Source organism: Crinia signifera, chromosome 1, assembly GCF_055691185.1.
Source record: "Crinia signifera chromosome 1, ASM5569118v1, whole genome shotgun sequence".
NCBI lineage: Eukaryota > Metazoa > Chordata > Amphibia > Anura > Myobatrachidae > Crinia > Crinia signifera.
In genome coordinates, this window is record NC_139217.1 from 29,346,146 (window position 1) to 29,360,856 (window position 14,711).

A 14,711-nucleotide genomic window follows, 5' to 3' on the forward strand; every position below is an offset into this window, starting at 1 on the left:
ACATTTGATTCAATTTAAAAATCGGGTCGGTCGCATCGCATGCGATTTGGTCGTATGCGATGCGACCGACGCAATTTTTCCGACACGACCACCCCGATGGAAATCGGGGTGGCCGTGCTAGGAAACAAGTACCGATGGTTCTAACGGGACGAGAATCCCAATACTGGGCCGATTCCGAGTCATACGCAAGTCTGTACATGGCCACACTCACGATGTATAATGTGCATCTTAAAACATACGTATTGCAACAGAGGCGGGAACGCCGGTCTTGGTATTTACCTGCTAGGGTAAGAGGCATTCCCTCGGGATTGGCAGAAGTTTCTGTATAACCTTTATTGTTCTAATGTGTGTCATGTGTGGCGCTGCCTATCCCTTGTGGCACCTTATAAATATAATATGTGCACTACAGTACATGCACAATTTGCTAGAAGTCGCTAGATGCGGCCGATTTCAGACCTGCGTGATTACTGCATGAAACAGATGGGTGAAAGAGCCATCCTTAGATTTAGGGTACGTCACAGTTATTGGGTTCCTCTGTCGCACATCAGACCACATATCAAACTTAGGGAAACATTAATTTAGAGTTATTGCAAGGAGGATGTCTGGAAATGCAAACATGGCACTTTCATTGTTTATGGACACCTGATTCGTTTGAGGAGTCCCCCATTGTATGTAATTTCAAGCAGGGGTTCCCCACCCTCGTTTTCCAAACAGGTAATGAATTGATTATTTTGGTCTGTGGGATCAGGTGGGGTAATTACTCACCCAGCAATATAGATGATCTCACCTGTCCATGGATAAGAAAACATCACCTGCCAGTGGTACTTGGGAATCACTCCTTTAACGCATTTACAGTGAACCTGGATCTAATAGAGATAACCAGCTCTTTTACTGCCCCCTGCTGGAGAAAGGATTGGTGACATCACAGGTTTTCTCCATACACTCGTTGCAACCATTGCAATCAGGCTGACATACTGACATGTTCTCTAGGTCTCCGGGATGCTGACATTGAAAATCCGGTCAGTGGCCAAGGCCCGTATCCAATTCCGACTGAAGTAGCCGCACCTTTTGCAGTATGCCACGACCCTGGTTTCCGCGGTAACATTCTTAATGAATTATAAGTTTTTAATTAAAATGACAATGCCTACTATTTATTTTAGACCGCTGCCATATATGGTGTCCATACGTGTACCCATTTAAATTTTACACACAAGCCTACACTCCTATTTAACTAAAGCAGCTGGTTACAGCCGGTTGCAGAACAGGCTTGGATGTCATGGACGCACAAACCCTATGTTACAGCACATTCCACTATGACATTAATAGATCCCAACCCGTCCAAATAATGGCCCTTATTCAGATCTGATCGCAGTGCAAATTTGTTCTCAAAATGGACAAAACTATGTGCACTGCAGGTGGGGCAGATGTGAGTTAGATTTGGGTTGGGTGTGTTGAACCTGAAATCTAAATTGCAGTGTAAAAGTAATGCAGCCGGTATTTACCCTGCACCGAAACAAAATAACTCACACAAATCTAACTCTCTCTGCACAGGTTACATCTGCCCCACCTGCAGTGCACATAGTTTTGTCCATTTTGAGAACAAATTTGTACTGCGATCAGATCTGAATAAGGGCCGATGTCAGCGCTGGAACAGCCAAATTAATCAACTTTAGTGGTTGCAGGCGTGCAGAACACTTGAATCCTTCTCAGAGGTGAGTATTAGCGTTAACCTTTTATTATAGAGGATGTGGGAGGTGTCTAGGTCGCTATCACCCTGACCACATCACTGTGACTTCCTTGTGATCCCGGCTTCTCACTCTCCTGCATGGTGCATCCAACAATACAACCGGCACAACCTGGAGTAGAGGTAACCGGGAGCGGAGGGAGAAATGCAGGTGCGATATAGCTGCTTTATGGCAATACTTGAGGCTGCACAATCGTGGGGCTGCTCAGGACTTCCATAGGGAGAGGGAGGAGAGGAGGGCAGTGAGAGGAGAGAAGGGCAGTGAGAGCCTCTACCACCTCTGATGGGAGGCTATTCCACTTATCTACTACTCTTTCTGTGAAGTAATTCTTCCTCACATTTCCCCTGAATCTTCCTCCCCCTAGTGTCAGTGCATGTCCTCGTGTTCTGCTGCTCCTCTTCCTGTGAGGAATGTCTCCAACCTGTACCTTGTTATAACCCTTGATATGTGAAAGTTTCTATCATGTCCCCCCTTTCCCTTCTATGCTCTAAAGTTTACATATTAAGATCTTTTAGTCTTTCCTGGTACGTTTTGTGATGTAGGCCATGCACCATTCTAGTTGCCCATCTTTGTACAGTCTCTAATGTATTTATATCCTTCTGGAGATATGGCCTCCAGAACTGAACACAGTACTCTAGGTGAGGTTGTACCAATGCAGTTGCAGTGAGGCACAGTGCCCGAAGCATGGCTAACTTGACGTGGTACATGTCGACTTACGTTAAAATTCGTGACAAAAAAAAAAGGCTTGTGTAGACCTTTCGACCTTAGGCGTGTCGACCTATTTCATGTGTCAACCTTTAGTGATCCACCTAATGTATGTCGACTCTAATCCCCATACCTGCGCAATGGAAACAGAGGAAAGGCTGCAGCGTAGCGGTCAACAATAATAAGTGTGTTAAAAGCGCATCAGCTTTTATTTGTAAGCGCCACAAGACATTGCAGTGCTGGGCATTCAGAATAACATATACATAAAATATTATTACACATATAGAGAGAACAATTACAGATGAGGCAGACAGAGGTAACGTCCTGAGTGAGAACGGAGCAACAAGACAGTGCAAGGGCCTGGACCTACGGGCGTCCATCAGATTCACATCAAATAAACATAACAAAATAATACTGTAGAACGAATAAATTAAAAGGTTCCATTAACGAGTGCAGTAATAACATTTGGTCCTCCGCTCGATTGCACAGTCCATATTGCAGGAACACCCCGAGTGCAGGTTACCCGTACTCTCCTGGGGGATCTGCGGTCTCTGGTTCCTGGAGAAGCGGAGAGGTCTCCCCAGCAACCTGTGATGTGGGGGCTTCTGTGCAGTATTCCCTCCTGTACCTTCTAGGGTAATATAAACTCAGGCCAGTGGCGATAATAGATGCACCGCAGGCACAGATGGCAAAATAAAAGCTTTCTCCTAGAGTGACATAGCTTGGAGGGAGCTTCGGGGCCTGGACGTGGACCTCCTGGGAGAGAACAATGAAGAGGTAGGAGCACAGAGCCACAGCTGCCCCCGATGACAAGACTGCAAAGTGATCAGAGAATTGCGTTACTCACACAGATCAGACAATTGCTGCAACATGGACTGTGTAAAAAAAAAAAAAAAAAAAATAGGTCATGTGACAAATAGTCGGCACTATGCAAGAGGTCATGTGACAGATCTCTACAAGGTTTCTAATGGTCCCTGCACACAGGTCCAACTTGTCCGAGGGACAGTCGGAATAGATTTCCCCTCAACTTCCCCGGCAGCACCCTCAGTTGAGCTGCATGCAATTTAGCACTTGATGTGCCATTTTTCAAATGCGATAAGCCAGATGCGATTTATCGCATGTAAAAAACTCTTGGAGAGCTACTGGCAGGGAAGAGGTTTGAATACTGCCATTCAAAAGAATGAGGGCCGCTGATTGGTTGAGACAGCTCTCTCAGCCAATCAGCAGCACTGTGGTTTTGAACGGGAGTTTTTAAATCTGCTGCCCGCCCGCAACAGTGCCGCAGGGAGGAAAGGGGGAGGGGTGTCGTAGGCGAAGAGCGGGGATGGCACTTCCCTGCTCTGCAGGCTGGCACACACTTACAGATCGGATGCGATACATCACGTGTGCTAAAAAGCACCTGCGATGTGACGCTGATGCATCCGATCCAACAGATCATATGTGCTGCACGTATGATCTGTTGGATCTGATCCAATGTGCATTGGAACGCGCATTGGATCGGAAGTCAAATACATTCAATTTGGCCTATTTTCATCTGATTTATCGGCCCAATATGATGAAAGCGGATTAAAACAGGTCAAATCGGACCGGCTTTGACACACACAGCCAACAACTAGAATTCCACACGTACAGTATGCAAAGCTTCCTGTTATGTGAGGATTTCATCATACTCCAAACCGCATAGAAGGAAGCGACCGATTTCCACATCACATGAGCTCTTTACATACATTTGTACATATTACGCAGCTTTATAAGGATATACAGTCGATAGGTCAAAAGTCAATAGGTCGACATGCACAAGGTCAGTAGAGAAAAGGTGGACATTAGTTTTTTGGGTACTTATGTAGTATCTGGGCGTCCGATTTAGAAATCGGATCGGATCGCATGCGACCAAGTCGTATGCGATGCGATGGTCAAGATTTTTCCATAGGATTCAATGTTAAAATGGTCTGAGTCCATTTTAACATAGAATTCAATGGAAAAAAGGGGTCCTTTTCCTTTTCCCACTATCCAAGTGGGCATGGAGTCGGACATAAACCTGTGGCGAGCGTAGCGAGCCCCGCGAGGGGACACAGAATACTTTTTAAGAAATATGCGTTCGCTCGCCACGCTTCGGGCTCGGTGGCTCGCTGCGCTCGCCACACTATATAAAATCAACTCTATGCCCACTTGGATAGTGGGGAAATGAACAGGACCTTCTTAACATTGAATCCTATGCAAAATCGCATCGAATCGCATCGCATCTGATTGTATGCCTTAAGGTAAGGCATACAATCACAAAATCGGCAGCCCAGATACTACATAAGTACCGTTTTTTGGACTTTACATCCACGTGGGCTCAGCTGGGAACAGGAAAGTATTGAGTGCAGCGGAGCGAGCCATCCTGCCGAAACATGGCAAACAAACGTGGTACACTAACTTGGAGTCCACGTGACACCAAACAAACGTGGTACACTAACTTGGAGTCCACGTGACACCAAAAAAACGAATGTCAACCTTTTTATGTGCAGGCCATGTCGACCCTTTAGTGTTGACCCTGTATACCATAACCCATTGATTCCCAGATGCGCCTGAATCACGGCTCACCAGAGTATCAGCATTTTCCAATGAACCCGCTAGGATTGGAAAAAAAAAAAAATGTCATTGACAAATTTGGAGAAATAAAAATGAAATTAATTGTGCCACCGATCATCTTCAGGGTCAGGTATGTGCTGGTGTACAGTCGTTCATCTGATTGTCCAAGTTTTAGGGATTGCCATCACAATCCTTTTAACACTTTTTTTTTTTAACACTGATGTCACCTGGTGGGAGCATTGTATACCCTCAGTACCAGAAATGAAACCCAAGTGATGCCAGGGGTCTTTGATGTACAGATAGAGCCGTTTTCAATCATCCCGACAGCCATTTGCCAAGAATTGGGACATGCGTGCGTATGAGACACTCACGCGGACCATTCACGGCAGTGTGAGATGCTTGCGCATCCCCGTCTTGGCGAATGGCGCTGTGGGCGGGGGGAATGAAAATGGCTCCATCTGTGGTATGATCTTATTTATGCAGCGCATGTATCCTGTATCCAAAAAATACAAAAGGAATAGAAAATAATAGGGAATTTAGCTCCAATTAATTCCCATGACCCGTCCCAAGGCTGCATTTACTGTGAATTTCAGCTTGCGATCTCCTGTAGTACAAGCACAAATCCAGGTAGCACAGAGGATGGTGCGTAACCCGTATAATCACATACATTCTTGTTGTGGGAACTTTTCCATAGTAAGTCCCATTTCTTAGGCCTAATGATAGTTACCGGTGGTGAAGTGCAGAGCAGGAGACACCTTCATCCCCATTATCCTCCTGAGGCGGGTGTCCAGGAAGTCCAGCAGGAAGGCAGAGAAACCGATCAGAATGCTAATGTAGCAGCAAGTCAGGATGAGGACCAGGACACAGAGACCCTTCTCATAGAGGAGACGGTCCGGACCTTCATGAGACAAAGACAACCAGTAAATGGCTGTACACAATAAACATTATTACAATATTAGCTTCTGCCAGGACCGGCCCATTGTTCTGTCTCTTGCAGAGGTGCTTATAATGATTGGTGGGCAGGGGGTGACAGTAAGTGGGGTAACAAGTTGTGGTATGTGTATATATTGGGTAGGCGAACATTGCTGCAATGTTGAATACAGCATTTACACTGTGCACCTGTCCCCCCTGTACATACAGTATATCACTGTGCACCTGTCCCCCCCTGCACATATATCACTGTGCACCTGTCCCCCCCCTGCACATATATCACTGTGCACCTGTCCCCCCTGTACATACAGTATATCACTGTGCACCTGTCCCCCCCTGCACATATATCACTGTGCACATGTCCCCCCTGCACATTTATCACTGTGCACCTGTCCCCCCCCTGCACATATATCACTGTGCACCTGTCCCCCCTGTACATACAGTATATCACTGTGCACCTGTCCCCCCCTGCACATATATCACTGTGCACATGTCCCCCCTGCACATTTATCACTGTGCACCTGTCCCCCCCTGCACATATATCACTGTGCACCTGTCCCCCCCGCACATATATCACTGTGCACCTGTCCCCCCTGCACATATATCACTGTGCACCTGTCCCCCCCTGCACATATATCACTGTGCACCTGTCCCCCCCTGCACATATATCACTGTGCACCTGTCCCCCCCTGCACATATATCACTGTGCACCTGTCCCCCCCTGCACATATATCACTGTGCACATGTCCCCCCTGCACATATATCACTGTGCACCTGTCCCCCCCTGCACATATATCACTGTGCACCTGTCCCCCCCGCACATATATCACTGTGCACCTGTCCCCCCTGCACATATATCACTGTGCACCTGTCCCCCCTGCACATATATCACTGTGCACCTGTCCCCCCCTGCACATATATCACTGTGCACCTGTCCCCCCCTGCACATATATCACTGTGCACATGTCCCCCCTGCACATATATCACTGTGCACCTGTCCCCCCCTGCACATATATCACTGTGCACCTGTCCCCCTGTCCATATAACACTATGCACCTGTCCCCCTGTCCATATAACACTATGCACCTGTCCCCCTGTCCATATAACACTATGCACCTGTCCATATAACACTATGCACCTGTCCCCCTGTCCATATAACACTATGCACCTGTCCCCCTGTACATATAACACTATGCACCTGTCCCCCTGTACATATAACACTATGCACCTGTCCCCCTGTATATATAACACTATGCACCTGTCCACCCTGTATATATAACACTATGCACCTGTCCACCCTGTGTATATATAACACTATGCACCTGTCCACCTGTACATATAATGCTATGCACCTGTCCACCTGTACATATAAAAGTATGCACCTGTCCCCCTGTACATATAACACTATGCACCTGTCCACCTGTACATATAACACTATGCACCTGTCCACCCTGTGTATATATAACACTACTAGGTGATTCATCGCGCCCTACGGGCGCTCTTCACACCGTCGTAAGGGGCTGCGCCCCCTTAATTTGTGAACGTTTGTATATGAGAAATATGGTTAGAATTGTATGAAAGATGCCCTGTATTGCAACTTAGGTGTCCGCGAATCGCGGGAGGGGGGGTCGCGGAGGGTGCCGCGAATTGCAGGAGGGGGGGTCGCGGGGGGTGCCGCGAATTGCAGGAGGGGGGGTTGTGGGGGGGTGGATGCTGCAAATCGGGGGAGGGATTGCAGAGAATCGCGGGAGGGGGGTCGCGGGGTGGGTTGCCGCAAATCGCGGGAGGGGGTTTACGGGGGTTGCGGCGAATCATGGTAGGGGGGGTCGCGGGGGGTGTGCCGTGAATCACGGGAGGGGGGGTCACGGGGTGGGGTGCCGAGAATCGCGGGGGGGTGTGTGTGTGCCGTGAATTGCGGGAGTGGGGGTTGCGGGGGGTGGGGGGTGTGACGCAAATCGCCACAAGAAAAAATCAACACAGAAAGGTCAACACATGTAAATGTTGACATAAGTGTGGCACTTCATTGGTGTCCATGTCGACACATGAGAATGAATATGAAAACATTCAAAAAATAAAAAAAAAAAACTTCAAAAACTCATGTCAACCTTTTTCATTGTCGACCATAGCCATGTCAGTGTTTTCCATGTGCAATTTAATTCTGGAGCTGCCGCGAATCGCGGGAGGGGGGGTCGCGTGGGTGGGTGCCGCGAATCGCGGGAGGGGGGGTTACGGGGCGGGGGTTGCGGCGAATCATGGGAGGGGGGGTCGCGGGGGTGTGCCGTGAATCACGGGAGGGGGGGTCACGGGGTGGGGTGCCGAGAATCGCGGGGGAGGTGTGTGCCGTGAATCGCGGGAGTGGGGGTTGTGGGGGGGGGTGGGGGGGGGTGACGCAAATCGCCACAAGAAAAAATCAACACAGAAAGGTCAACACATGTAAATGTTGACATAAGTGTGGCACTTCATTGGTGTCCATGTCGACACATGAGAATGAATATGTAAATATTAAAAAAATGAAAAAAAAAACTTCAAAAACTCATGTCAACCTTTTTCATTGTCGACCATAGCCATGTCAGTGTTTTGCATGTGCCATTTAATCCTGGGGCTGCCGCGAATCGCGGGGGGTGGGTGCCGCGAATCGCGGGAGAGCGGGGTTCATGGGGGTTCCGGTGGGGGGTTGCCGCGAATTGCGGGAGGGGGGGGGGGTCGCGGGGGGGTGCCGGGGTGCCGCGAATCGCCGGAGGGGGGGTTGCGGGGGGTGTGACGCGAATCGCCACAAGAAAAAAATCAACACAGAAAGGTCAACACATGTAAATGTTGACATAAGTGTGGCACTTCATTGGTGTCCATGTCGACACATGAGAATGAATATGAAAATATTCAAAAAATGACAAAAAAACTTCAAAAACTCATGTCAACCTTTTTCATTGTCGACCATAGCCATGTCAGTGTTTTCCATGTGCAATTTAATTCTGGAGCTGCCGCGAATCACGGGGGGGTGCCGCGAATTGCGGGAGGGGGGGTCGCGGGGGTGGGTGCCGCGAATCGCGGGAGGGCGGGGTTCACAGGAGTTCCGGTGGGGGGTTGCCGCGAATTGCGGGAAGGGGGGTCACGGGGGGTGCCGCGAATCGCAGGAGGGGGGGTTGCGGGGGGTGTGACGCGAATCGCCACAAGAAAAAATCAACACAGAAAGGTCAACACATGTAAATGTTGACATAAGTGTGCCACTTCATTGGTGTCCATGTCGACACATGACAATGAATATGAAAAAATTAAAAAAATTTAAAAAAAATCTTCAAAAACTCATGTCAACCTTTTTCATTGTCGACCATAGCCATGTCAGTGTTTTGCATGTGCCATTTAATCCTGGGGCTGCTGCGAATTGCGGTGGGGGGGGGGTCGCGAATCGTGGGAGGGGGGTCGCAGGGGGGGTGCCGCCAATCGTGCAAGGGGGGGTCGCGGGGGGGTTCTTTTTGCCGCGAATCGCGGGAGGGAGGTCGCGGGGGGGGGGGGGGGGGGGTGTTTTTTCCGCGAATCGGGGGGGGGGGGGTCACGGGGGAGGGTTTGCCGTGATTCGCGGGAGGGGGGGTCGCGGGGTGGTGGTTATGCCGCGAATTGCGGGAGGGGTCGTGGGGGGGTTCTTTTTGCAGCGAATCGCGGGAGGGGGGGGTCGCGGGGGTGTTTTTGCTGCGAATCGCGGTAGGGGGGGTCGCGGGGGAGCGAGTGTTTTTGCCGCGAATCGCGGGAGGGGGGGCGCGGGGGGGGAGGTTTTGCCGCAAATCGCGGGAGGGAGGCGCTCACCTGGTGGCTGTGGAGTAGCAGTGCTGGCCAACATGGGAAGGCAGTGGGTGTCTGGCACTGTCTGTGGGCTCACTGGGCTGGTTCTCTGTCACATACCTCCCAACATGACCCTCTCCAGGAGGGACACAATGCTCTGTTTCTAGACTTCCCCTTAATGTATGATTGCCATCACCTGTTTTAAACAGGTTAATTTCTCAGAAAGGTGTTCAGCACAGATGAAGGCAATCACACATTAAGAGGAAAGTCCAGGAACAGAGCGTTATAGACACAGACACCCACTTTGAGTGACAGATGTAGACAAATATATAGGAGATGCACCTGTCCACCTGTACATATAACACTATGCACCTGTCCACCTGTACATATAACACTATGCACCTGTCCACCCTGTATATATAACACTATGCACCTGTCCACCCTGTGTATATATAACACTATGCACCTGTCCACCTGTACATATAACACTATGCACCTGTCCACCTGTACATATAACACTATGCACCTGTCCACCCTGTATATATAACGCTATGCACCTGTCCACCTGTACATATAATGCTATGCACCTGTCCACCTGTACATATAACGCTATGCACCTGTCCCCCTGTACATATAACACTATGCACCTGTCCCCCTGTACATATAACGCTATGCACCTGTCCCCCTGTACATATAATGCTAAGCACTTGTCCGCCTGTACATATAACGCTATGCACCTGTCCCCCTGTACATATAACGCTATGCACCTGTCCCCCTGTACATAGAACACTATGCACCTGTCCCCCTGTACATATAACGCTATGCACCTGTCCCCCTGTACATATAACGCTATGCACCTGTCCCCCTGTACATATAACGCTATGCACCTGTCCCCCTGTACATATAACGCTATGCACCTGTCCCCCTGTACATATAACGCTATGCACCTGTCCCCCTGTACATATAACGCTATGCACCTGTCCCCCTGTACATATAACGCTATGCACCTGTCCCCCTGTACATATAACGCTATGCACCTGTCCCCCTGTACATATAACGCTATGCACCTGTCCCCCTGTACATATAACGCTATGCACCTGTCCCCCTGTACATATAACGCTATGCACCTGTCCCCCTGTACATATAAAGCTATGCACCTGTCCCCCTGTACATATAACGCTATGCACCTGTCCCCCTGTACATATAACGCTATGCACCTGTCCCCCTGTACATATAACGCTATGCACCTGTCCCCCTGTACATATAACGCTATGCACCTGTCCCCCTGTACATATAACGCTATGCACCTGTCCCCCTGTACATATAAAGCTATGCACCTGTCCCCCTGTACATATAACGCTATGCACCTGTCCCCCTGTACATATAACGCTATGCACCTGTCCCCCTGTCCATATAACGCTATGCACCTGTCCCCCTGTACATATAAAGCTATGCACCTGTCCCCCTGTACATATAACACTATGCACCTGTCCCCCTGTCCATATAACACTATGCACCTGTCCCCCTGTCCATATAACACTATGCACCTGTCCCCCTGTACATATATCACTATGCACCTGTCCCCCTGTCCATATAACACTATGCACCTGTCCCCCTGTCCATATAACACTATGCACCTGTCCCCCTGTCCATATAACACTATGCACCTGTCCCCCTGTCCATATAACACTATGCACCTGTCCCCCTGTCCATATAACACTATGCACCTGTCCCCCTGTCCATATAACACTATGCACCTGTCCCCCTGTCCATATAACACTATGCACCTGTCCCCCTGTCCATATAACACTATGCACCTGTCCCCCTGTCCATATAACACTATGCACCTGTCCCCCTGTCCATATAACACTATGCACCTGTCCCCCTGTCCATATAACACTATGCACCTGTCCCCCTGTCCATATAACACTATGCACCTGTCCCCCTGTACATATAACACTATGCACCTGTCCACCCTGTATATATAACACTATGCACCTGTCCACCCTGTGTATATATAACACTATGCACCTGTCCACCTGTACATATAATGCTATGCACCTGTCCACCTGTACATATAAAAGTATGCACCGGCCCCCCCGTACATACTGTATAACACTATACACCTGTCACCCTGTACATATGCTATGCACCCGTCACCCCTGTACATACTGTATAACACTATGCCCCTGTCCCCCCCTGTACATAGATCACTATGCACCTGCCCCCCCTGTACATAGATCACTATACACCTGCCCCCCCCCCCCATGTACATAGATCACTATGCACCTGCCCCCCCCTGTCCATAGATCACTATGCACCTGCCCCCCCTGTCCATACTGTATAACACTATACACCTGTCCCCCCTGTACATATTATGCTATGCACCCGTCCCCCCTGTACATACTGTATAACACTATGCACCTGTCCCCCCCCCCTGTACATAGATCACTATGCACCTGTCCCCCCCCTGTACATAGATCACTATGCACCTGTCCCCCCCCCTGTACATAGATCACTATGCACCCGTCCCCCCTGTCCATACTGTATAACACTATGCCCCTGTCCCCCCCTGTACATAGATCACTATGCACCTGCCCCCCCCTGTACATAGATCACTATGCACCTCCCCCCCTGTACATAGATCACTATGCACCTGCCCCTCTACATACTGTATAACACTATACACCTGTCCCCCCTGTACATATAATGCTATGCACCCGTCCCCCCTGTACATACTGTACACCACTATGCACCTGTCCCCCCGGTACATATAATGCTATGCACCTGTCCCCCCTGTACATACTGTATAACACTATGCACCTGCCCCCCCCCCCCGTACATAGATCACTATGCACCTGTCCATACTGTATAACACTATGCACCTGTCCACCCTGTACATACTGTATAAAACTATACACCTGTCCCCCCTGTACATACTGTATAACACTATGCACCTGTCCCCCCTGTACATACTGTATAACACTATGCACCTGTCCCCCCCCTGTACAAAGATCACTATGCACCTGTCTATACTGTATAACACTATACACCTGTCCCCCCTGTACATACTGTATAACACTATGCACCTGTCCCCCCTGTCCATACTGTATAACACTATACACTTGTCCCCCCTGTACATACTGTATAACACTATGCACCTGTCCCCCCTGTACATACTGTATAACACTATGCACCTGTCCCCCCTGTACATACTGTATAACACTATACACTTGTCCCCCCTGTACATACTGTATAACACTATACACTTGTCCCCCCTGTACATACTGTATAACACTATGCACCTGTCCCCCCTGTACATACTGTATAACACTATGCACCTGTCCCCCCTGTACATACTGTATAACACTATGCACCTGTCCCCCCTGTACATACTGTATAACACTATGCACCTGTCCCCCCTGTACATACTGTATAACACTATGCACCTGTCCCCCCTGTACATACTGTATAACACTATGCACCTGTCCCCCCTGTACATACTGTATAACACTATGCACCTGTCCCCCTGTACATACTGTATAACACTATGCACCTGTCCCCCCTGTACATACTGTATAACACTATGCACCTGTCCCCCCTGTACATACTGTATAACACTATACACTTGTCCCCCCTGTACATACTGTATAACACTATACACCTGTCCCCCCTGTACATACTGTATAACACTATGCACCTGTCCCCCCTGTACATACTGTATAACACTATGCACCTGTCCCCCCTGTACATACTGTATAACACTATGCACCTGTCCCCCCTGTACATACTGTATAACACTATGCACCTGTCCCCCCTGTACATACTGTATAACACTATGCACCTGTCCCCCCTGTACATACTGTATAACACTATGCACCTGTCCCCCCTGTACATACTGTATAACACTATGCACCTGTCCCCCTGTACATACTGTATAACACTATGCACCTGTCCCCCCTGTACATACTGTATAACACTATGCACCTGTCCCCCTGTACATACTGTATAACACTATGCACCTGTCCCCCCTGTACATACTGTATAACACTATGCACCTGTCCCCCCTGTACATACTGTATAACACTATGCACCTGTCCCCCCTGTACATACTGTATAACACTATGCACCTGTCCCCCCTGTACATACTGTATAACACTATGCACCTGTCCCCCTGTACATACTGTATAACACTATGCACCTGTCCCCCCTGTACATACTGTATAACACTATGCACCTGTCCCCCTGTACATACTGTATAACACTATGCACCTGTCCCCCCTGTACATACTGTATAACACTATGCACCTGTCCCCCGGGTCTCCCCTGCTCTTACCGGTCTCGGTGAGGTTGAGCCCCCCGTGCAGCACATAGGCCGGCCCGTACACGTAGACCTGTCCCTTCATCTGTACTAGCAGCCAGCTGGGGTCGGCCAGGGCGGTGCAGGCGCTCACCACGGCCATGGTCTGTGAGAAGGCGGCCGGTAGACATCGCTGGGAGGAAGCGAGGACAGCGACGGGTGGGATCCCGTGCCCAGGGCCTGTCTGCAGCGCCATCTCTATCCCGGCTGTCACCGGCCGCTGTCACCCAGCCACTTCCGGCGGCGCCATCTTGCTGCTGCTGCTGCCGCGCCTGTCACTGAGCTGCGGTGGCCCCTGGAGACAGCTGGGGGTAGTGCGCCAGCCCGGTCAGTGTGAGGAACAGCGAACTGACTCGGCGGGCATAGAGCTCCCCCTGATGGCGGCCGAGTGTAATGCGCTAGTACTGCATGTTGTACTGTGACCAGGCCTGCAAGCTGGGAGATGTAAAGTTCCCCATCCCCATTACCACTGGGCTTTTTCCCATTCAGCTGCAGGCCTCACCTGGGCGAGTGGCATACCCATACCTCCCAACATGACCCTCTCCAGGAGGGAAACAATGCTCTTTTTCTAGACTTCCCTCTTAATGTATGACTGCCATCGCCTGTGCCAAACAGGTTCATTG

At 49.6% G+C, this 14,711-nt stretch overlaps 1 protein-coding gene across 1 annotated transcript; it reads right to left on the minus strand.

Moving 5' to 3' along the window:
• Positions 1–2,636: 2,636 nt before the first annotated feature.
• Positions 2,637–14,385, minus strand: LOC146075143 (transmembrane protein 127-like). The gene is made up of 3 exons (XM_083184131.1): positions 14,065–14,385; positions 5,752–5,922; positions 2,637–3,265 (listed from the first exon to the last, which is right to left on the minus strand). The coding sequence occupies exons 1-3, from the start codon at positions 14,282–14,284 to the stop codon at positions 2,970–2,972; spliced, it is 687 nt and encodes a 228-aa protein (XP_083040257.1). The 5' UTR covers positions 14,285–14,385; the 3' UTR covers positions 2,637–2,969.
• Between the last annotated feature and the right edge of the window lie 326 nt (positions 14,386–14,711).

Coding starts and splice junctions, on each gene's coding strand:
- LOC146075143 (XM_083184131.1), bottom strand. CDS start 14,284: ATGGCGCTGCAGACAGGCCCTGGGCACGGGATCCCACCCGTCGCTGTC. Junction 5,923..14,064: donor GCTCAACCTCACCGAGACCG/GTAAGAGCAGGG, acceptor TGTCTCATGAAG/GTCCGGACCGTCTCCTCTAT. Junction 3,266..5,751: donor TGCTCTGCACTTCACCACCG/GTAACTATCATT, acceptor ATCACTTTGCAG/TCTTGTCATCGGGGGCAGCT.